Source organism: Monomorium pharaonis, chromosome 1, assembly GCF_013373865.1.
Source record: "Monomorium pharaonis isolate MP-MQ-018 chromosome 1, ASM1337386v2, whole genome shotgun sequence".
Lineage (NCBI taxonomy): Eukaryota > Metazoa > Arthropoda > Insecta > Hymenoptera > Formicidae > Monomorium > Monomorium pharaonis.
In genome coordinates, this window is record NC_050467.1 from 1,695,368 (window position 1) to 1,717,488 (window position 22,121).

General features: G+C 42.3%; 1 protein-coding gene across 1 annotated transcript; it reads left to right on the forward strand.

The window, feature by feature from the left end:
* Positions 1-9,700: 9,700 nt before the first annotated feature.
* On the forward strand, positions 9,701-21,834 carry LOC105834239 (alpha-2-macroglobulin-like protein 1). The gene is made up of 25 exons (XM_012676567.3): positions 9,701-10,045; positions 10,711-10,886; positions 12,178-12,419; positions 12,670-12,786; positions 12,859-13,025; positions 13,114-13,222; positions 13,361-13,594; positions 13,733-13,975; positions 14,205-14,533; positions 14,630-14,991; positions 15,103-15,254; positions 15,340-15,484; positions 15,575-15,728; positions 15,969-16,197; positions 16,298-16,503; positions 16,702-17,051; positions 17,133-17,377; positions 17,460-17,711; positions 17,791-18,183; positions 18,604-18,838; positions 19,119-19,291; positions 19,588-19,774; positions 20,226-20,558; positions 20,799-21,023; positions 21,119-21,834. Exons 1-25 carry the CDS (start codon positions 9,963-9,965, stop codon positions 21,316-21,318), a joined length of 5,541 nt encoding a protein of 1,846 aa, XP_012532021.1. The 5' UTR covers positions 9,701-9,962; the 3' UTR covers positions 21,319-21,834.
* Positions 21,835-22,121: the final 287 nt, after the last annotated feature.

Below are 22,121 nucleotides of genomic sequence, written 5' to 3' on the forward strand. Positions count from 1 at the left end.
CGGAAAAAGTTTCGTGCGTTCGATCATTGATCGAAATTTAGTAAGTTTATATTTAATCTTATCGAGATCTTTTATTAGTTAATTATTATTCTTGCAGTTATGTGATAAACGCGAAGAAGAGACATTCTTTTCGATCTCAAAAGCGACGTAATAGTTTAAATTTTTTTACATCGTTCTATATTTAGTCGCATTAAATATTATATTTTGCACAAAGTCTTAAGTATAACGCATTACGCCGCGTTACCGATAAATCACATTGTAAAGGGGACCTTATAAAGTGGACCCGCGGCACTCTGGGAGTCGCAGCCTCCGAGACGAACGCGTTAATTAAAAACTGTCGTATCCAATTACCCAAACCGGGGGCCGTGCGGATCAGCTGCGGTCCGCGCGCGCAACCGGCTCTCGCTTTCATTGTCGAGACTGAAAGGGCTGCTACGAAGGGCCGAAGGAAAGCCCGGGACGTGCAGTGCCGACCATGACGGCAAGAAACGAGAGACGCGCGGAGAGGGAAGAAGAAAGGAACGTAGGAAAGTATACAGCGCGTACGCGATGGCGACGTGCCAAGGGTTGCAGCAACGGTTTTCGCCAATGACTATAACGCCAAGAAGAATAGGAGAGGAAGAAAAAGAAAGAGGGGCAGGAATTAATTTCGTTTATGATAACTTAACGATATCGTCTCTATATTTCTTTTTCTCTACCTCCGGCTTTCTTCCTTCTGACTTTTTTTGCTGCTTTCAGAAACTGCATCACGGACAAGGTAAGTCGTCAAACTAAATATATATTATATATACATATATATTTATTTATTAAGAAAATAGTATTGTTTTTATAAATAATGTGCGCGCGAGAGAAACAGAGTAATAGGTTTGTATAATTTATTATTTATTCAATAATTACAATTTTGGTATTGGTCATTTATTTATTTAAGAATTTTTTAATTCCTTTTGCGAAGAAATTAATCGGTTTTAATTCGAAAAATTTTGATCTCGTGCCTCAAAAACACTCATATAGATCGACGCGCGATTCGCGAAAATAAGTTAACAATTTAATGTTCGTAATTGCAAAAAAAAATAGTCAAGGAAAATTTGACGCGAGCCATGAAAGAGCCGCAATTCTCCGATACGAGGCGGACGTTGAAGCGTTCCATTTTCAACAGCCCACCCGGTATTACCGGATTATCGCGCGAAAAAAAGGAAGTCGTCGGCGAAGGGTTTCCGGGGGAATCGCGTCTCGCTTGCGGTTTGCACGAAGTCGACGTAACGAAATCGAGCTCGCGGACCGCTGCAGAGCGTTCCGGCCTCGACCCAGCGGGATGAAATTGCATATTTAAAGGCTGCAGTTGCGAAACGTCGGCAACTCTTGTATGATTTCCTGCCGCAAATTCGTACTCCCCCTCCCCTTTTTTCCCCTCCGCCTCTCCTTTCTCCCTCCCTCTTTCCCTCGCTCCTACAATTGTCTTTTCCCGGGGAGCTCGAATTGACCGCGGCATTCTCCGTTCATTCTTTGCGCTAATGATCGCCATTCAGCCGTTCCTCGCGGAAACGCAACGTGGCGAATACTGCGCGTGACTAGCAGTTTCGTGAAAATTTATCGTAAGCATTTTGCGGACGGCGAAATATTCCTGCGCGGGAATGTTTTAGGGGAACGCGGGCGCAGTTCCTGACGAGGTGTACCCATCAATGTGAAAGAAAACAGAGATTTTTTTTTTTTTGACACGATTACGCAAACTCTGCACACACAACAGCAGGGACCATCCCGCTAACTTTTCAACAATTTCGTTATCGTTATAACGTCGCCGGGCAGTTTTTTTTTTTTTAACTTTTTAATATATTATACTCGCGCAAACGTCGAGAGTTGGCCTGCGGATACTCCCTCAGTCGTCCAAGGAGACTTTCTTTCGTCGAAGAATTTCAATTTTAATATCTCGCGACTCGTAGCACCATTACGCAACAACATCTTGCCAATTTGGCGTGCACTAATAGCAGTAGCGCGCACTTGTGCGCGCGGTTATCAAACGCGCGTGAATAATTTCGGCGAGGTTCTAGCGATCGGTTTCAAACTGCGAGAGGGGTGGGCAGGGTGAAGGGAGAGTCGCGATATGGACCGGGCGGGATGTGATGCAATGCGATGCGCAGCACGTGCGCGTGCTCTCGGGCCCTCACGACACCATCGATCGTCGTCGTCGTCGTCGTCCGTTCTCCTTAAGGCTCCGTGAAAGAAGGCACACCATTCGATGGCATCTTCAAGTGCAAGGCGAGGTGGCCACCGGTGTCGTCGTCGTCGTCGTCGTCGCACACACCGGCCGCTCGGAAGCAGCCGGGGCCGCGTGTGCTAGCGGCGAGCATATAAATCAATACGACAGAACAGCCAATGTCACTCCCGTGAGGCTCAAAAGCGGCCGAAAGAGAGGAGGACACTATTATACGGGGTGTCCCGCACGTCCCCTCTCGATTTCAGATCCGGGGCCGAGCTTGTGTGTGTCTGATGACAATGAGTATTGAATTTCGTCGGGCTCATACGAGGACTTGGAGGAAAAGCCCGCTCGTGTCTCTCGCTCGGTGTTTGCGAGGAAAAAAAAAGTTATACCGTGTTTTAACATATTTAAGTTAAACGCACGTATTCCTCGATGTAGGTAAAGCCGCGTGACATCAGGTGCAAGTAAGTGTAAGCATGTGCTACCGCGCGCGCGAAGATTGCACGTTTTATAATAGGAGACGAGGAAACGCGGTTGAGGCTCGTTATTTCTTTTTTTTTGTCGCCCCCGTCAAGGAAGGTTTGCACGGCGGCTATTCTAATTGAAATATCGCCTACCGATAGGCAAATTTATGTTTCCGGCGACCTCTCGCGGGTTTTTTCAAGTCACCCCATCGCGTCCTTGCCCGACCGCGAACACAATACGCTAATAAGAAGCTCCTCCGCGTCGTTAGATGATTTATGTTAATATCATTGACCGGGCGCCGCGAAGTACAGGCTGTCCCAGAACTCGCGATCTTAATTTCAATGACAAATTTCCCGGCCGATTCCGCACACAAGCGATTCCTCTTTACGGAAAATTCCTCGATGTCGTCGGAGCCTGTTTATACTCGCGGGAGTAAAGTCCGTCCGAATATAAATTGTAAACGAATCTACAAAAAAAAAAAATAAAGACTTACTAATTGTAATCTTGATTATGATACCGCGTCGGTAACTTTCCGCGTTTCTCCCTCCGACGAGTGAGAGTCGAGGAAAAATCGCTCGTAAATCATTCAAATCAGATTGAATCGTTGAGATAAAGGCCCAGGGGGAGCCGTTGCGAGAGAGACGCTCTCTGCATGTATGCACGTATACGTCAGCACGCGCGTCATTGCAAATTGATTCGACGTAAGCGCGTCGTGCATAAAAGGTGCGCGGCCAAGAGATATACCCGACGTTACGGCTCGCGTTACGGCGACACGACGATAAGCCAGCTGCGCCATCCGAGAGATAATTGCCCCGAGGCTATTCTTCTTTACAACGATTTGTTAGAAATCCTAGAATAGCCCGCTTTAATTGCCCACTCGCGAGCCTCACGGTTCCGCGCTTGGCTCTCCCGCGCCGGCGCCGATCGACAACCCCGGGGCTATTTCGCGCGAATAATTACGTCAATCCGTCTTCGTTTTATCGACGGTTCTTTAATCGATCGCGGAACGGTGATTTTCTCTTTTTCTCTCTCTCTTTTTTTTTTTTTTGTAAAAATGTGCGACGATTTGGGAAGCCGCTCTTTCTCTTCCGCGTGAATTTTTGAAAGGCTCCGAAATTCGCTCGCCGAGGAGAGGAAGGCTTTTATCGCGATAAGATATTTTTGTCATTTTGTTCTTATATATTATTAACGATTTCGGATTAGCACGTCATTCATATCCTACAAGATGGGGGGCATTAATTTTGCAATCGTATGACTTTCAGAATCTTCCCTAATGCTACGTGCTCATAAATTATATATTCACATGCATATATATCGTGCACTCGTAATAATTTTCTAGTATTACGAGTGGTAAATTAATATGTAATAGCGCACGATATACACGAAATACATCAGCGGGAGATACAGCACGAATATCAAGCGATGAGTAAATTTTAATGATAATGAACCGGCTTTGGGACTAGTTCCGCGCGGGCGTACGGCTCGTTCTATTTTTACGTCTGCACGCAAAAAATGTCATTCTCATGCTAAGAAAAGCGTTTGCTCATTTTTCAGTTTTTTTCCTTTAAGTAACAGTTATTTTCGCTAAGAATATCCTCTTGATAATAATCTTAAAATGCACTTATCATTTACTTGAAACGAATAATACTTGCTTAAAATAAACTTCTGCGTAGAAAAAAATGTATACTTGAACTTAATAAATATCACTTATTTCAAATAACTCATAAATTTTTATATCGACACAAATTTATCGTAAGTTTGTCATGAGCATCAGATTTATTGCATATTTATAAATTTTTGCAAATTTATTTATTTATTACTTTAAAATATCTTCTAAATATTAGTATTATAATTTTCATACTTCAATCAGGAATATTAAGTTAAAATTAATGATTAATAAAAATTCAAAAATTTACTTATTATTTTAACTTTTCCTCGATTCGATTTTATAATATTCTTTGAAAGAGTGTGAATTCTCTTTTCAAATATATAAATAATGAGATTTTCAAAAATTTATTTATTAATACTATTATCAAGAAAATGCGTGTTGAAAATTTGTTGCGCGTTAGAAAAAAATTCGTTACGTGTTGGAAAAAAACAGTAAAGTGAGTAATCGCTTTTCTCGGCAGTGGAACTGAAATATTTTCCATCGGAGTGTCATCACGTGCTCGCGTAGGCACACATTGTTTCTCGCGTTGTGAAACATAATACTAAATTTTGCTCCGGAACACGTAGTGCGAAGAGAGGCGCGCGAGGAGAGGCCTAAACGAAAACGCGATTGCGTATGACGTTCAGTAATTAATGTAGCTGCGCTCGCGAGGTGCAATCGGCGTTTTTCGCCGTCGAGCGGCGCTCACTTTTAACATTGACTTTCGCGTCTGCCGTTGACCTTGCGCGATGCACAGAGTTGCATATACATATATGCAATAAACCGGGAGGGGAGGAGCTGGAAAAGCGCGCGGCTTTCCTCAGAAATACGCGTTTTTTTATCTTATCCCTCCCCACCCCCCGAAAAAATTTCTGTCGCGACATGCTAATGTAATACAGTGCGAAATGCGACTGCAGATACGCGACAAGCGGGAAACGTGCGGTTTTCGAGTCGCCGCGACGGCGACGGTATGGCTTCCGTTTCGCGTGCAATTTTCTCGTCCGAGAAATCGCGACGTACGTGAGGATTCTCTCTCTGCCGACGAGCGAATATATCGCGACACGTCTAGAGATGTCGCGTGATTTCGGCTCCCCTTGCGGCCGTGCTCGCTCGCCCTCGCGCACGACGGCATCCCCCACGTATAATACGAGGGGATATATTTCGTCCGGGAGCGCGGCTCCGCTTTCCAGTGTAGCCCGCGGTCCGCGGCCAATCGCGGCTCTGGAAACACCTCGTTTCGAGGCAACCGCCTCCATTGGTCGTAAAAGTCACGCGGAGGCCACGCTCGGTGAATTTCGATGGAAATACGCCCGGGTTCCTTTTCTCTCTCTCTCTCTCTCTCTCTCTCTCTCTCTTTCTAGTGGTTTTCTTTTTCCCCCGAGAAGACCGTTTAACGCGAATCTCGAAAGCGTTTCACGCGATAGCGTGGCGTTAACGACGTCCGAGAGGCAAATGATAGCGTGTCGGAGTAAAGGCAGGGCTAATCTCCGGGATAATTAACAATTCTGACGATCAAATTCAATGATGCAGCGAGCGAGACGCTAATTTTCCCGCCGGCGGTACTTACATCTACTTCGCAATTATTGTATTAATGAGTCTTAAAAGAAAAAAAAAAACAATTATATATTATATAATATACATATAGATTTAATCTGCAACTTTTTTTAACGACAGTATCGATATCGTTATATTGCCGTTGCGCGCATATTATATGTGACAAAAAGGCTGCGCAACGGCAAATAACGATACTGAACTGTGTCGTTAAGAGTTACAGAATAGGCCCAATTACGAAATTGTGCAGAAAAATAATTCCGAATTAGCATTCGGACGATCGAAACGTGGCAGACGGGAAAGTATTGTGATTCGAGGAGGATAGATTTACCTCGCAGATACGATCGATAGAGAGCCGATGCTTTTACAAGCGCGAATAAATTTATTGCCCGTTAAGCCGGCACGCGTGATCGACGCGTCGCGTCGCCGGATTAGCAAATCGACCGACGATGAGAGCATTCCGATGGCAATCGAAGCGAAATCGTGATATCGCCGGGAAACGTAACGACGATTGCGATATATACAGCGATGCTGCCCCGCAACGTTCTCGAGAGGCTTCGCGAGAGGCACTCGCGGCAATTGTTCGCGCGCGTGATCCACTTTCCGGCCGTAACGGTCTCGCGAAAAATACGCCAAGATTATATGTAAAATGAAAAAAGACGAAATATATCGGATTGTATGAACAGAAATACAATTCGAGTTTTTTTTTTTTTAATACGTTTTACAATTCAATATTTTCTTCTGCGGGAAGTTAATTTGATCATCGGCCATTCCGCAATTTGCGCGATCAATGCCATTGGCATTTGGCAATCAAATCGGTGGTGGCAACGATCACAATTCGATAATTGCCTGCTGTTCCGTTTTGTTCAAGGTGGAGGAATGATATCGTCGAGACATCTCGCGGAGCAATCGCGGACTACGGAATCACATTCGCTGGCGTCGGTAACGATCGTCGGATAACCGCTAAGTTTAGGATAAAGAAGGACGTTGTCAAAGGAAAAAATTTTTTAAAAATCAAGCTACGTCGGTAGATTTATAAAAGAGCCAGATTCTCGGTTACGTTAATTTTATTATGCTAATTAATTTTATTTATATTAAATAAAAATTAATTCGGCGCTCACCGGTACGACGCGCAGCAGCAGCAGCAGCAGCAGCAGAGTCGCAGCACAACGTTAATCCAAGATTGCTCCGCCGATGCTGGATACCCGTCTGAGGCTCCTTCTCCCCTCAGCTTCCCAGGTGCAGGCTTCTTCGCGGCACTCGTACGCAATCACGGGAATTTCACCGAACACATACACTTGCGGGCATTTCACTGGTAAGAACGCCATTACGATCGCGCACCGATCGTCAGAACATCAGGTTTGTGACTCATCTCGCGGGATACCCGCTTGCACACACTCGCTCGCAATCAATTGACACCGTTCGCCGACTCTCTCGCCTGTAACTCGGCGATCCCGCGACAACAAAACGACGAAAACGCGAAAAGCCACGAGATGTTCGACGATGATTCGCGATCCGTTCGCCGCGATCCGTTCGCCGTTGATGCGTAGCACCGAACACGACGGAATTTAACGGCGAATTTGAAATTTCGACGGAGCGCGGCTAACTTCGCGCCGGTGGTGCGGCTCGTCGTCGCGCGGCAGCGCCACCTTAACGACCGTCGATATCTCGCGGGCGCGTCGCATTTGAACCGCGAAAGATTTGAAATGCAGCTCTTAATTTAGTTTTCTCGAGAAATTTTTTTTTAGATTTACAGATTGACATAATAAGAATGTTAAGCTTATTAATTATTATTTTACACTGAAAAACAATTTACTAGATTGAAATAAATATTTTTTCAAAAGTACCAAGCAGAAGTTTGGTAAAAAAATAAGTAATATTTTTTTCAAATAAGTTAATATTTTCTATAATTTAGAAAATGAATATTGAAAAAATATTTATTTTAATCTAGGACTTTTTTTTCAGTGTATGCGATTTTCTCGCTTTTTAGAATAGCAGGATAAGAAATTACGGAGATCGGCGGTTTATGATATTTACCAGAGAGGTCTCCGTAATTAATCTTCTCTCGACAATTAGCGTGCACGCAAATTCATAAACGCTGGAAAACGCGTTCTTTCTTATCGAAATATCGATCCATGTATATATTGTAGCTGTTAAATACTCAAGATTTATTGTTAACGTTACCATTAACTATTATTTATTATTATAACGTTATTCGTCAGGAATCGATTTTTGCGAATTATTAATTTCTTTTGCGCCGAGATAGCAATACTCTTTCTTTTCCCTTTTTTTTCTTTTTCAGTATTTAGACGGAAGTTTTCCGCTTACGTGCAACGTATATACGTATGCGCATACGCAAATACGTGCGTATATATTGACGCAATGCATTCGAAATTTCACGAAGCTCTCCTAATTTCTTAAAAAGGAAAAAGCTTTTGAAATTGCGTCACCAATCTTGATAGATTTCTCGACTTGTTTTGAATACGCGTCGTACGTTCGCTGTGTCCCAGACTTCCGTCTAATTTCCTAATAAACGCGCAAACGAGCGCGTTCGGGGAACGAGAGAGCCGGGAACCATCATTAGCGCGCACGATAACCCGATGAACGCGCGACGTCTCGGCGATACGCGCCAGGGTTATCGGCGGTTACGAGAGCTACGCTGAATCACTGGAAAATCGGGAATAACACTTGCGACGAGCGGTTTCACGTGACGTCCACGATGACCATTAGACGTGGCAAAACACGGCACGGCTTCTCAAGGCCGTATGGAAGACCGGGAATGCCCATCATCCGGACACTTTTGTGACGGGATCATTTCGGAGATCCCTCTATTTTTATGATTATCCCCTTGAGCGAGGAAGCAATTGTATACACTTAAAAAAAATATAATTTTGCAACTTTAACAAAAATATGTGTGCAAAAATTAGCTTAGGTAAATGATTAACAAATACCATGATATGTTTTGCACTCAATTAATCTAACTGACAAAAGCAGAATTTACAAATTCTATACGTGACAGTCAAAATTTTGGCAGATAAAAAATTTTGACTGTGACGTCAAGAAATCTACATCAGCAAAAAGATTTGAGTGTATAATTGTGTAGTCTGATTGTTCGGCGGAATATTCTTCAGATACTGTTGGAACGTAATCTACATAAACAAAAGGATATCTTCTAGATATCTTGCCGCGTCATTTCTTAGAAGTGCTTCTATCTTTTAACGATAATTTTTCAAAAAAAAATTATCTTACACAACGTTTCGAGAAGCCATTCAGATATCTGGAGGTATCTCGAAGATGCTTTAGAAATTCTACAAAGTTATTTTCAACGAAATCCTTTTGGAAAGCTTGTAGATATATTCTGAAAGTATCGAAGGTGTCTTTAACAAGATATCTTTAAGACATCTGCAATACTTTGATGTTTTCTTCGTCATTTCTCCAGGATGCACTCGTTTCTTTATCTATACTATTGTCTCTTGTGTTTCTTTTTAAGAAACTCGATGTCTCGTCTTAAGGGCCTCTCGAGCGAGACGTCGGAAGCGATCTCTTCGCGAAGTTTCGAAGAACGTACAGAAGAGCGAGGCAACGTAAATGGGAAAGAGAGAGAGTTAGAGAGAGGATTGCGGGAGAGATAAGAAAACGCGCTCGTCGTGGATCGTCAACGAGCAATTCGGCAAAAGGGCAATTCCGGCGTAGCCGGCGACGGACGTAAGCGAAAGGACACGGCCGAGCAGCGCGTCGCACGGTCGGTGGCCGGCAGTTCTCGCGATTTAATTCGCGCCCGTAACCCTTCTCCTCCTTGCACGGGCTTGCAAGGGGTTAATGATAAAAGTAGCCGGCACAAGCATCGCGACTTCAGTCGCGCCGCAGCCTCTCTGCCGGCTCACAGCTTCGTTCCGGTCTTTATCTCAAAGCGTTTCTCTCTCTTTCTCCCTGTCGTGAGAAGGAGGAGGAGGAGAAGGAGGAGAAGGAGGAGGAGGAGGAGAAGGAGAAGGCGCCTCCAAAGCGTGGTCTCTTATTAAAATATGACGATTTGAGTTTTCCCTCGGAAACCCGCGAGTACACGCGCGCACCGTTGAAATCGCCCGGTGTGAAACGACCGAGACGATGATGTTTAAGTTGATTGTGTCTTGTGCACTTCTCTACCTGTTCCATCTTCGGCCCAGCGAAGCCGGCGCGACTGCCAATCGGTAAAGACACCCCTTGGCGAATTCCCATTTCGCGAAAATAATAATGTTAGGCGGTTCTCTCTCGATTATTGATTATACGTTCGCGGATATTGGACTCTCTCTCTCTCTCTCTCTCTCTCTCTCTTTCTTTCTCTCTTTCTCTGATAGATTCTCCGTTATCGCCGAGAATATATAACCGAGAATAATACTCGCGATGCTTGCTGCGCGTTAATTTAATAATAGCCACATCGATTTTTCCTCGTGATAAACCCGAGAGTGTAAGACGCTATTGAAGAACTAGCGACGAAAGTCTGAAAGATCAAAACATGCAAAAACCGGTGTACACAACAGAGAGAATGATATTTATATTGTAACATAAATCGTAACCTTCTGACGGATACGTCTGGTGTACTTAAATAATCGTAAAGCCACCCAAATCTTGGAAGAATCCCGAAGCGGCTTCCGAACAGATCTTTTATGCCCCGTCGTTTATATACCATCAAACGTAGGAACTTTGGGCTCGGTCAAATGTACCACATTCTTTGCCCCATCTTCAGTACGGTCATAATCTCCAACTTATCGTTAAAAGAAAAAAAAAAAAAGAAAGAAAAATTCCAAACATCCCCGAGAAACCCGTGCTCGTGCGTTCCTCGCGCTCGTGTGGTCTAACCGGCTTGTTCTTTTAGAGGGTACGTATTCACCGCGCCAAGGAGATTCCTGGCCGGCGAGACCGAGAGCGGCTGCTTGTCGCTGCACAATCTCGAGCCGCCGGCGCACGTTGTCCTGGAGTTGCTGTCCCCGGCACCGACCGCGGGTCCGGAGGACGAGGTGCTGACCAGGACGAGCAGCGTCATCAAAACAGGCAAGTGCATTCCTCTTCCAGATTCTTTTGGCTTATCGACCTACAGTTTCGTTGTCTTATCGTTCCCACGGCGAAACAATTGACAAATACCCAACGTGTATTTGTCGGAATTTGAATACCTCAGTCCCAAACCTTTCAGAATTTTTAGAGAGATGGTTCGAGAAAGGTTGTGTCTCTTTTTACACATTTTTCGCGTTTTCTTTTTCTTTTTACTATTTCGTGATCTCGTAAGTTTGTTTCTCAGATACAGAGTTTCACAGTCGCGAATTTACACTCGAGGATCGATAATACACAATCATAGAAAATATCACGCGATTTACTATTTTGGGAACAACGAGATAGCACGAGGAAGCGGGAGAATTCTTCCAGATACGATACCTAATGAACGGATCGGATAAGGAACCGATAGAGAACCGATAGAGATTTACATAAGATTTACAGGCGGAGAAATTTACTTTCGGGCTCGAAAATCCCGGCTACGCCCCTGAACCAGCATCCCGGTCTTTCCTCCTTCTTCCCCCGCGGCTCGAATCGGACGCTTTAAACAAATCATAAATTGAAATTGTCGCCGCTTCCTGCGGGGGAGCTAAATGAGCCGAGTCTCTCTCCGAAGGGGAAATAAGCAATCGCTCGGGATCACATGGGAAACCCATCTGCATTGTTATGCACGGGGTGAACAACAAGTACGGGGCTTGATCAAGGTCCGAGTTTATCGTACGTATTTACGATTGATGATGCGGCAGACGCGCGGAGAGATTTATCGATGAATCCCGCTAAAAATATACGCGGATAGGAAACTACTTGGCGAAGCAAATTGCAGAGCGAAGATTCTAATGCGGTAAAGTAACTCGACGATCTGAAGTGGTCGACGCACAAATATCTTCTCTTTCAATCTCTCTCTCTTATTCAAATACATCGTTACAATAAGATAGCGTTTTTCTGCGTTTATTTATCCATATAGATATATTTATTTAAGTATCTGCAGATATTAAAGAAAAAAAATGTCTTTTTAAATAAAAAATATCTCGTTTTAAGCTCGAGCATTTTAAATTTGAATAATTCGAATTGCGTTGATATATAATTCAACCGCGACTATCGGCGGTGGAATGATTAAGAGAATCAAATTACGCAATTGTACGCTATTATCCTCGTGCTATTAGCGATTCGTTCGTTCGCGTCATTAAATATTTTATTCCTTTTCCTTTTTACTTTCAGAATGCTTACGCTCGAAAAGTTGAAATAAGTAAATTCAAATGTTCGGTTTTATTAACTCGTTTTAACTCATTCACAGGGATAGAGACATGTCTGGAGCTGGCGGTACCGTTCACAAAATACTTCAACGCACGATTGCGATTGAAGATAAAGTTCGACAAGTATCCCGATTACGTCGTGGAAACGGAAAAGGAAGTTTATATCGAGCATGATTCTCTAATCACATTTGTCGAGACAGACAAGCCGGTCTATAAACCCGGACAAGATGTGAATATTAGAATCCTTATGCTCAAGCACGACTTGAAGCCATGGAAGAAAACGGTTTGTGTCGCTCATTATTCGTTAATAGAATTAATATTAATGCAATGGCTACCGATCGTTAAATATAATAACATTACGCTTGCATTAACAAAATAATATATAAGTTACAATATTTATAATACAGTGATAAAACAATAATTTTATTCTCTAAAAACACAATTTTTATTTATATGTTTTAATAATGGAATCAATTAGACAAAAAAAGCAAAGCTCTCTCGTTTAATAACATCGAGCTTGCCTCTCTTTCCAGATACCAAAGGTATGGATCGAAAATCCGTCGGAGGTGCGAGTGGCGCAGTGGACCAACGTCAGTACCGAAAATGGAATGGCGCAATTGAAATTCGCTCTATCGCCGGAACCAAGTCCGGTAATATAATTGTGAGCTCCTAAACGGGAGCACGTTGACAACAATACAAAAAGACGTTATTGTGTTAAACAGGGTGCCTGGAAAATTAAAGTGGAAAAGAGAAGATCGCAGCCGCAGCTGATCCACACGACCGTATTCGAGGTGAAGAAATACGTCCTTCCGAGATTCCAAGTGACCATCACTTCACCGGGGTACATCCTCGCGGATGCGGAGAACGTCACGTGGAACATATGCGCGAAGTAAGCGGTCCCCTTTGATAATTTGCGAATTTCGCAGGAGATCGCGGTATCTCTCGCGCTAGACCTTGTCTCAACGTTATTATTACAGATACAGTTATGGCAAACCGGTCAAGGGCAAATTACTCTTAAAATCGACGCCTCAAATACCGACATGGAGACGGAAGCCCAATCTCCCGGAAATACATTACGAAACGGAAGTCAGTAATTCTCTTAATCGTGTTCAGCCAATATATTAATCATATATTTAATCATGTCTGGTTTATCAAATTGAGATATTTTTATAAACATATACGCGCAAAATTCGCGACAGATTTAAAGCTAATCGATCGTTCCAGTTGGATTCGCCGGATGGCTGCACCGAATTTGTGCTGTCGGGCGCGGTGCTCGGGCTCGCTCAATGGAAAGTAGCTCCGAACAATATCGTCCTCATAGCTAACTTTACCGAGACCGGTACCGGCATAGTGGAGACAACGATTAGTCGCACCGTGGTCGTCCATCAGGCCCTAAAGCTGGAGTTCTTACCATACACCCCAAAGTACTTTAAACTAGGCTTACCGTATCACGGAAAGGTAAAGAACACGAGTAACAACCGATTTAATTTTTTTTCCCTCGTATTGAGATGATTTTTATGTTCCTTGAGATCTCTACTTTATGGATCTATAAAGATGAACGCTCTTTATGGAATGCGAAATGAATCTCTTTTACAGTTGCGAGTCTCGCGGCACGATGATACACCGGCACCGCATGAGAAGATTCAACTGTGCGTGCGAGTACGTGGTAAAGACGAGTGGCTTCGCGTGGTAGTCGAATGCCGTAACTTTACATCATCGTCCGACGGTTTCGTCGACTTCGTCGTACCACCGCCGCACAGGAACATCGTCCTGCTGAGCTTCGTCGCGACCGGCGTCGACTATCCCACCAAATACTATTCGCCAGACACGCGTTGGCGAGTAAGCGGCCGTTATGCATTTTGGGAAAAAAGTTACAGGCTTTCCGAGCATGTACAGAATGTTTTATTTTCATCAGATTATTTTATTATTTGCGTTTAATTAACTTAAAAATGATTTACGCTGAAAGGAAAATTTGAAATTCATCTTTAAATAATTTAAAATGTATACAAACCCCGTACAAATGAGAAAGTCGTCTGCACATTTGTGATTTGTTGTGACTCGTAATCAGGTATTCATGGATCAACCATCAGCGCATATCGAGGTGAACCCTTGGTACTCACCGTCGGACAGCTATTTGGCAGTGGCCCGGGGCTATCAACCGATCGTATGCGGTGAAAAGTACTCGTTCAACGTCATGTACACGGTACCGGCGAAAAGTAAAGCCAACGAGTCCATTTCCTTCCATTACTCGATCAATTCTAAGGGAGACCTGTTGATATACGGTCACGTGAAACATCGACCGACGAGAGACACGGTCTTGAATTATTCGGAATTCCGGAATCTGTTGGGCGCCGTCGAACCGGGAAACAAGACAGATCAGGGTACCATTGCTCACAGGTAATATTCCACGTGTGGCGCTAAACTGTCCTCTTCATTTGAATTTGGACCACGGATTTTAAGGTTTCGCTGATTATTACTTTTTTGTTCCTCAAGATTTCCTCTCAGTGTCAAGATCACCCCGTCAATGGCACCAGTCTCCGAACTGTTGTTGTACTACGTTCGTTCGGATGGCGAGATCGTCGCTACCACGTATTCAATTAAAGTGGGACACTGCTTTGAAAATAAGGTGAAGACCGCCTGGCACACTGATGCCCAGACCCCGGGGACGGCTACTCAGTACCACGTGGAAGCCGCCCCCTGGTCTCTCTGCGGCATCTCGGCGGTCGACAAGTCGACTCGTTTCTTAGCGGGAGCCAAAGCCAACCTGATCGACGCCGATCAGACTTTCGCTCAGCTGAAGAGGTTCCATATCGAGCCAGAACCGCGTCCTATTTGGACGTGGACTCATTGCAAAGGTATACAGGTGTCACGATAAAGATAACTAAATATGACGTTGTACTAATTTTTTTTCTTTTAACATATTTTTATTAAGTCTTTTGAAGTACGTATTAATAAATTTCTCGCAGTTACAACGCAGGAAGAACCAACTGACATGGAATTCGATCATTTGCCACTTCCCGCTTTTGAAGAATCTCCCGTATGGGCGCGTAAGAGGAGACGAACGGTGATGTACAACGGCGGACTTGTGAACTACGTAGACGCCATACAAGCGTTCGATGTGAGAACTTTTTGGAAACGTAAATAAATTCTGAGACCGTAAGAGGGATAATTATATTTCCGTTGGATCTTTCCCCGTATTTCAGGAGTTCGGGGCCGTCGTGATGAGCGATCTGATACTCGAAACACGGCCGTGCCTTCAACTTCGCAAGGGCAGAGGTAGGAGCATGGGCATGGGTATTAGAGGTCCAATTCCTTTCCTCGCAGCATCGGCAGAGATGGAAACGGATGGTACGTTTTCAAAAAAAAAATCGCCTGTTCATAGATTGACTTGCTGTTCTTTCTTCAACTATATTTATTATACTCTTATTATTTCAATAGGAATGTTTAAAATACCGAAGACATTGCCCATGGCGTATCCATTATTAAACAATATCATGGGTCCCGAGCAAGGATATGTAGATCAAGTACCCGATCAACCTGCTATCAGATCCTACTTCCCCGAAACATGGCTGTGGGAATTAGTCCCGACAGGGTATATATTTAAATTCAAAGAATATATATATATCGTTAATTAAAAACAAGTCCACAATCGTTTCTCCAATTAATTTCTAAATTTTACTTCGGTTTTTTTGTTTTTAAATATACAGAGAGTACATGGACAAGTTATTTTTATACCTTTTAACAAACATTTAATAGGAAAAAGCATTTTCACAACTTTCGTTTATTTGATTCATATTGTTTTATATATATCCTTTTCCTTGATTTTTTGTAGAAAAGAGGGCAAGGTGACGGTAGAACGTACTCTACCTCACACCATTACCGATTGGATCGGATATACCGCATGTATTTCACCTACGCATGGTCTCGGAATAGCACCACCGACAACCATTACGGGATTCCAACCGTTTTTCCTCGATTACAGCTTGCCATACAACGTAAAACGCGGAGAAATGTTACGCATGAAAGTTTCTTTGTTCAATTACATGCAACACAGTTTACCGGTAAGTTTTCGACCAGTACTTGGAGAAATATTAGATGCAGGTAAAATTGCAATTTATAATAACCGATTAATGTATGATTGAATTAAACGATGATTTGTAGGTCAAGATTAAATTGGAAGATGCAACGGGGCTTGATTTGCATCTGTCACATGCAGTTGCTTCATTCTGCGTAAAACCACGAGACAGCGTGGTGCACGAGTACATTCTCAGACCTCGAGTTCTTGGCGAAGTTAATATTACAGTTTCCGCCTCAATCGATTCAGATTACGCTGAACCATGCGGCCCGGAAGTGCTCGTGTATACACGGTGAAAAAAATTTTTTTTTTAATTTGCGATTTCTAATATTTTATTTTCAAAAAATTAAGCTCGATGGGAGTATAATTTTAGACCACATATTGAGAATTAAAAATTCTCACCATTTCGTTAAAATAAAAAAAGAATTTGTCATAGTTCTTAGTTATTTATAAAAATCATGAATCAAGCGTAGGGTTTAACAATTTTCAGAGACGTAATTGTAAAGCCGATACTAGTGTTGCCGGAGGGCTTCCCCGTAGAAACGACGAAATCCGCGTTTATCTGCCCGAAGGACTTCACCGACGATTCCACCATAACTTGGAATCTCGATCTACCCGACGATCTGGTGCCGGAAAGCGCGACTGCATACGTATCGTTGATAGGCGATATCCTGGGCCCGGTCTTCGAGAATCTGGACAAGCTCGTCCGTTTGCCGATGGGATGCGGCGAGCAAAATATGATTCTCTTTGTTCCCAACATCCACGTGATCGGCTACTTGGACGCGATTGGAGTCGAAAATCCGGAGCTGAGAGCAAAAGCGATCAGAAATATGGAGAAAGGTACGCGCTAGTGATCTTGATTCGATTTTCATTTGTTGTTAATTAAGGATAGATTTTTACATTCAATCGTGCGCGACGCAGGATACCAGCGCGAATTAATATACAGACATCCGGACGGTTCGTATTCCGCATTCGGTCCAGAAAGCTCGGAGGACGGCAGTTCGATTTGGCTCACCGCCTTCGTGATCAAGTCCTTCGCACAGGCGAAGAACATTATTCACGTCGACGAACGAGATCTTAAAATTTCCGTAAAATGGATGGTGAAAAAGCAATTGGAGAACGGATGCTTCCCTGTGATCGGCAGAGTATTCCACAAGGACATGAAGGTATCGACATATCCGTCACTCAATCCTTTTTCAAAGAAGAAGCAGACAAGTATAACATCTTGGACATAACTTTTGTTCGCAGGGCGGTTTGCAAGACGACGACAATTCTTCCTCGGCACTGACGGCTTACATACTAATCTCGCTGTTAGAATCGGGTGTACCGTTAACAGCGTCGCTCATTAACAACGCTCTACATTGCCTGGAGAAAGGAATGGAAGACGACGGCGGTGCGACGTACACGGCAGCTGTATCCACTTACGCTTTAACGTTATTAGAGCATCCGAAAGCGAACAACAGCATGAGAATGCTCATGAAACGTGCAACGCGGAACAATGTACGAGTAACAAAATTAATTTTAACTTTTAAATTTCAGTTTTTCGACATGATCCCTAGAAAGCCTTTTTATTCATTAGGATCTCCTCTGGTGGGAGGATAAACATAAACCGTCGCTGGGATTGAGCATCGAAATGACGGCGTATGCTGTGCTGTCGTTGGTGAAACTCGGCGGCGAAATGAACATGGTCGAGGCGTTGAAGGCAATCCGGTGGATGTCGAAGCAACGTAACGCGCAGGGTGGCTTCACGTCCACGCAGGATACGGTGCTCGGTCTGGAGGCGCTCACGAAGTACGCCGCCGCGATGTCGAGCAACACGACAGATCTCTCGGTGCTCGTGACCGCCAGCGAGGTGGACCAGGTGTACAGAATGCACAACGACAATCGCATGGTCCTCACGCAGATTCGTCTGCCCGTAATACCGACGGTAGTCGAGATCTTTGCCGGAGGTGAAGGCTGCGTTTTGGTACAGGTAACTTTGTGACTTCATTATAAAATACGTATATTCATTTCGCCAACAAAGGAAAATCTCCGATTCAAAATTTTAATTTGAAATTATTTTTGTTACTGCTTGACTTTTCCATAAACAGATAAAATATAGCCCTGAAAAAATTAGCCTGATGAAACATTGATAAGTTTTCTAATCAATAAATTTTATTAAAAGAAATAAATTTCTTCTGTAAAATTTTGTTCCATCTTCTTTTATCGGTGACTAAAACTAAAATAAAAATAGGCCAATTTGCTAGAGTTTTATCTCTCCAGAGTAAATTTGAGCAACAAAAAAGAAGTTTAGTTTTTTATTTATTAGAATATTCTTTGTAAATTAAAAATTTAAATGAAAGATAGACCTTTGAAAATACTTCATATTAGTAAAACTGTGACATTTTTTCAGAGCAATATTAAATATAACGTTGCACACGCGACCGGCTCCGAAGCTTTCGATCTCTCGGTTAGCGCCGCTCCCGCGACGTGGTTGGACGAATGCTCGATGCAGAAAATTACAATATGTACGCGATATAAAATGGCAGATGGGGAAAGTAATATGGCATTACTAGAAATTGGCATGGTAAGCGGATACGTCCCGGATCGTACGAGTCTTCATTCTCTGTTGGAAGATCCAGCCACGAGTAAGTATGCAACTAATAAAAAGATGTTAAGATCAATCCACGAATAATTTTGTGATATAATTTTTCGAAACTCTAAATTAATCAAAGAATTTGTAAATGAAAGTAATTCTTTAAATTCAAGACACTAGTAAAGAAATCCCATAAAATATCATTACTTTCATAATTATTTTACAGTGCGGTCATAAAAATATAATTGCACCTCTATGAGTTCATAATGTCATATTAAGGTGTACTGAAATAAAATTTATTCCCGATTTGTTCGATACGTAAACATTTACAGAGGTGAAACGTGTCGATGATGAACGCGGTATCGTCTCCATTTACTTCGACAAGCTGATCAACCAGAAGACCTGTATATCATTTACGGTGACCAGAGAAAACATTGTGGACAGACTTGAACCGGCGAATGTAAAACTTTACGATTACTATCAGCAGGAGTTAACGATATCTAGCGTAAGTTTACGAGTATATTATTTTGCATCATTAAATATACAGAATATATACACTGAGAAAAAAATATTGTTGATTTGACAAAATTTTCCAACTAAATTAAAATTTGGTCAGTTCAAGAATTTATGCATTTAACTTAAATGCACAAATTTCAATTCAAGTATTTATATAGTTAATTGAAATATATAAATACTTGAATGGACAAAATTTAATTTAGTTGAAAAATTTAGCCAAATTAACATTTTTTTTCTCAGTGTAGAATATACTTTATATTTGCATTTTGCGTTTTTTTTTTTTAGAATTACAGTTTTGCGGCGACTTGCAGCAGTGCCATTCCGAGTGAAGAAGTGGAAGAGCCTAATCCGGTGCCGATAGAGGTGCAGGAAATAGGCAAGGACACCGCGAAGAAAGACACCGCGGAAAAGGAGACAGTCGAGAAAGAGTCCGAAATTCCAAACGATCGAAACGAAACTGTAGAGCAGATAGGTAATACGACTCAAAATCCTGTGTCTCCGCAAACTGATCTGATCGAACAGTTCCGTGACAACAAAGTAATGAACGCGAAATCGGTAACCGACGACGTACAATCTAGGAACGAGAATGTTCCTCCGGTAGAAAATTCCAATCTCAAAATAAATAGCGACGATACCGTTGTGAATGTTTGCGCAACCAACAATAACGACATCGCGTCTGGTAATACAGTAATGAACGTTTACGTACACAACTCGAGAGTAATGAGAATGATTTATACATATGTGGAATGCTTTAATATTATATTTATACATTTACGCGATTAACGTGTAAAGTATGTTTTATGAAATTTTTACCTAAATTATTCTCGTTATTTTCGAGGTAAATCTCTTATCTTTCTTCGCGCAATTTTTTTTTGTTTTTCCTCGTTTTCCTCGCGGTTTTCTGAACTCTCCGAATTTCTCAGTGCCACAAAGAGAAGCTGGAAGCGGCCAGACGCCAGACGAGCCGGATATCAATCTGAATCCGGTGTTCGACAGGCTCGGACCTCGCATAGATTTCGACGATATGGAGGCACCATTCTCGACCTTAGTCAAGCAGGATCAGGATCCTCTCGCGACGGATTTCGAAAATGGAAACCCGCTCTTCGTCGTGGTCGATCACGAACTGGCGACGCCCGAGGGCGTCGAAGGACCCGTGCCGGTTTCCGTGAAACCTGACATAACACATTTCGTTGATCCGTCGACTAACGAAACCGATCAGAAGATAGAAATGGATCTTAACAACGTGCAAACATTACGTATGTGAATTCAAAATAATAGACTTAAAAATTATTACGCAAAAGTTTTACTTAAGATTAAACTCTTGGTTCTTCTCCTTCAGAGAAACTAGTCCTTGATAAAATTAGTACAAAGCCCAGGCTTGCTTCAATTCACTTTTTATATCTTTTGTTTTTATGTTTTGTGAATTATCTTAAATAGCGAGATCAATCTCCGTTATATACTCTGATCGATACTCTGGATCGAATTTTTTTTTCCAGCGCCTGTTGGTTCGAACGAGACCTGCCCCATATGCGCCGACGAGTTACCGCCGAACATTAATGATCTTTATTGCTCTGCCAGCAGCGTCGTAAAGGCGGCGATTAGACGATTACGAAAGGCAAGGTTCCTATTAGATATGCAATCGTCACACGAGGTCACGCGTCTGCATACGATGATCGCGTTTGTCTTAAGTCCCAATTGTTCCTGCCCGCCTTTAGATAATCGTGAGTACATAACCGAATTGAAAACGTAATTAAAAACAACTATGTATTGTCGTTACTATGTATTCACATTATTTATAATTTGAATTATGTTACAGCTGGAAGTCTAGCACTGTTGATGCATTTCGAGGACGGCGAGTTTGCTAAGCGCTCGCATAATCGATATGTCTTAGATGAACAGATTTCTATATACGGATTACCACCGATCGGTGGTGTGCCAAAAGAGATAACGGACGCTCGAGCAACGTGTGCGAATCGAGATAATAGCGCATTTCTTAATCTCCCTACGGCTGACTGATCTTCGGGCGTTTCGCTGAAGATATAATTAAATACATACAGAAATAACACGTTATGTATCATGTATTAGCGAAACTGAATCAAGAAAAGGACTTGATCGCTTTCGGGCGTACAAAGATTAAATTAAACGCGTACACACTTGAATTAGAATAAGATCTGTACGAGGCGATTTCGACTTGAATCAAGAAATTCGTTGTTACAATTTTTATCGTTAACTTTAGCACGCCTTGTACGTAAATTAAAAGTAAATTTACACAGGGTATGTAATCATTGTTGAACACTCAGAGCTTTCATCGCAAATCTTTCCTCCGCATCTTCCTCCGCATACATGTCTCGACATCACAAACTCCATATTAGGAGTGTATGAGAAAATATAATATCTAATATAGAATAAAGTGACATTTTTACAGCGAAAGTTATACTGCGTTATATAGTTTAATTCTCATAATTGTGAATAGCAAATAATTAACGAGTTAAATAAACTGTAAATAAAGCACAGCGATTTATGACATAATAATTTGGTTTGGACTTAATGTATCCATAAAATGTTAATTTCTAGTGTCGTATTTTTCATCACCGTTTTGAATGTGTATTTTTTTAAGGTAAGTATACGTAATGATACGTTATTTATATTCAATTAGCTTGTTATAATTTTTTTCTAAACATGAATAAAATTAATTTTCTAAATTAGATAATTATTGTACGAGTTTGACTTTAGAAAACAAAAAATAATATTTTTATACGATAAAACAAGCAATCTCGCACTGAATTCGGTTTGAATTATTTTGACACGTACGAGAATGA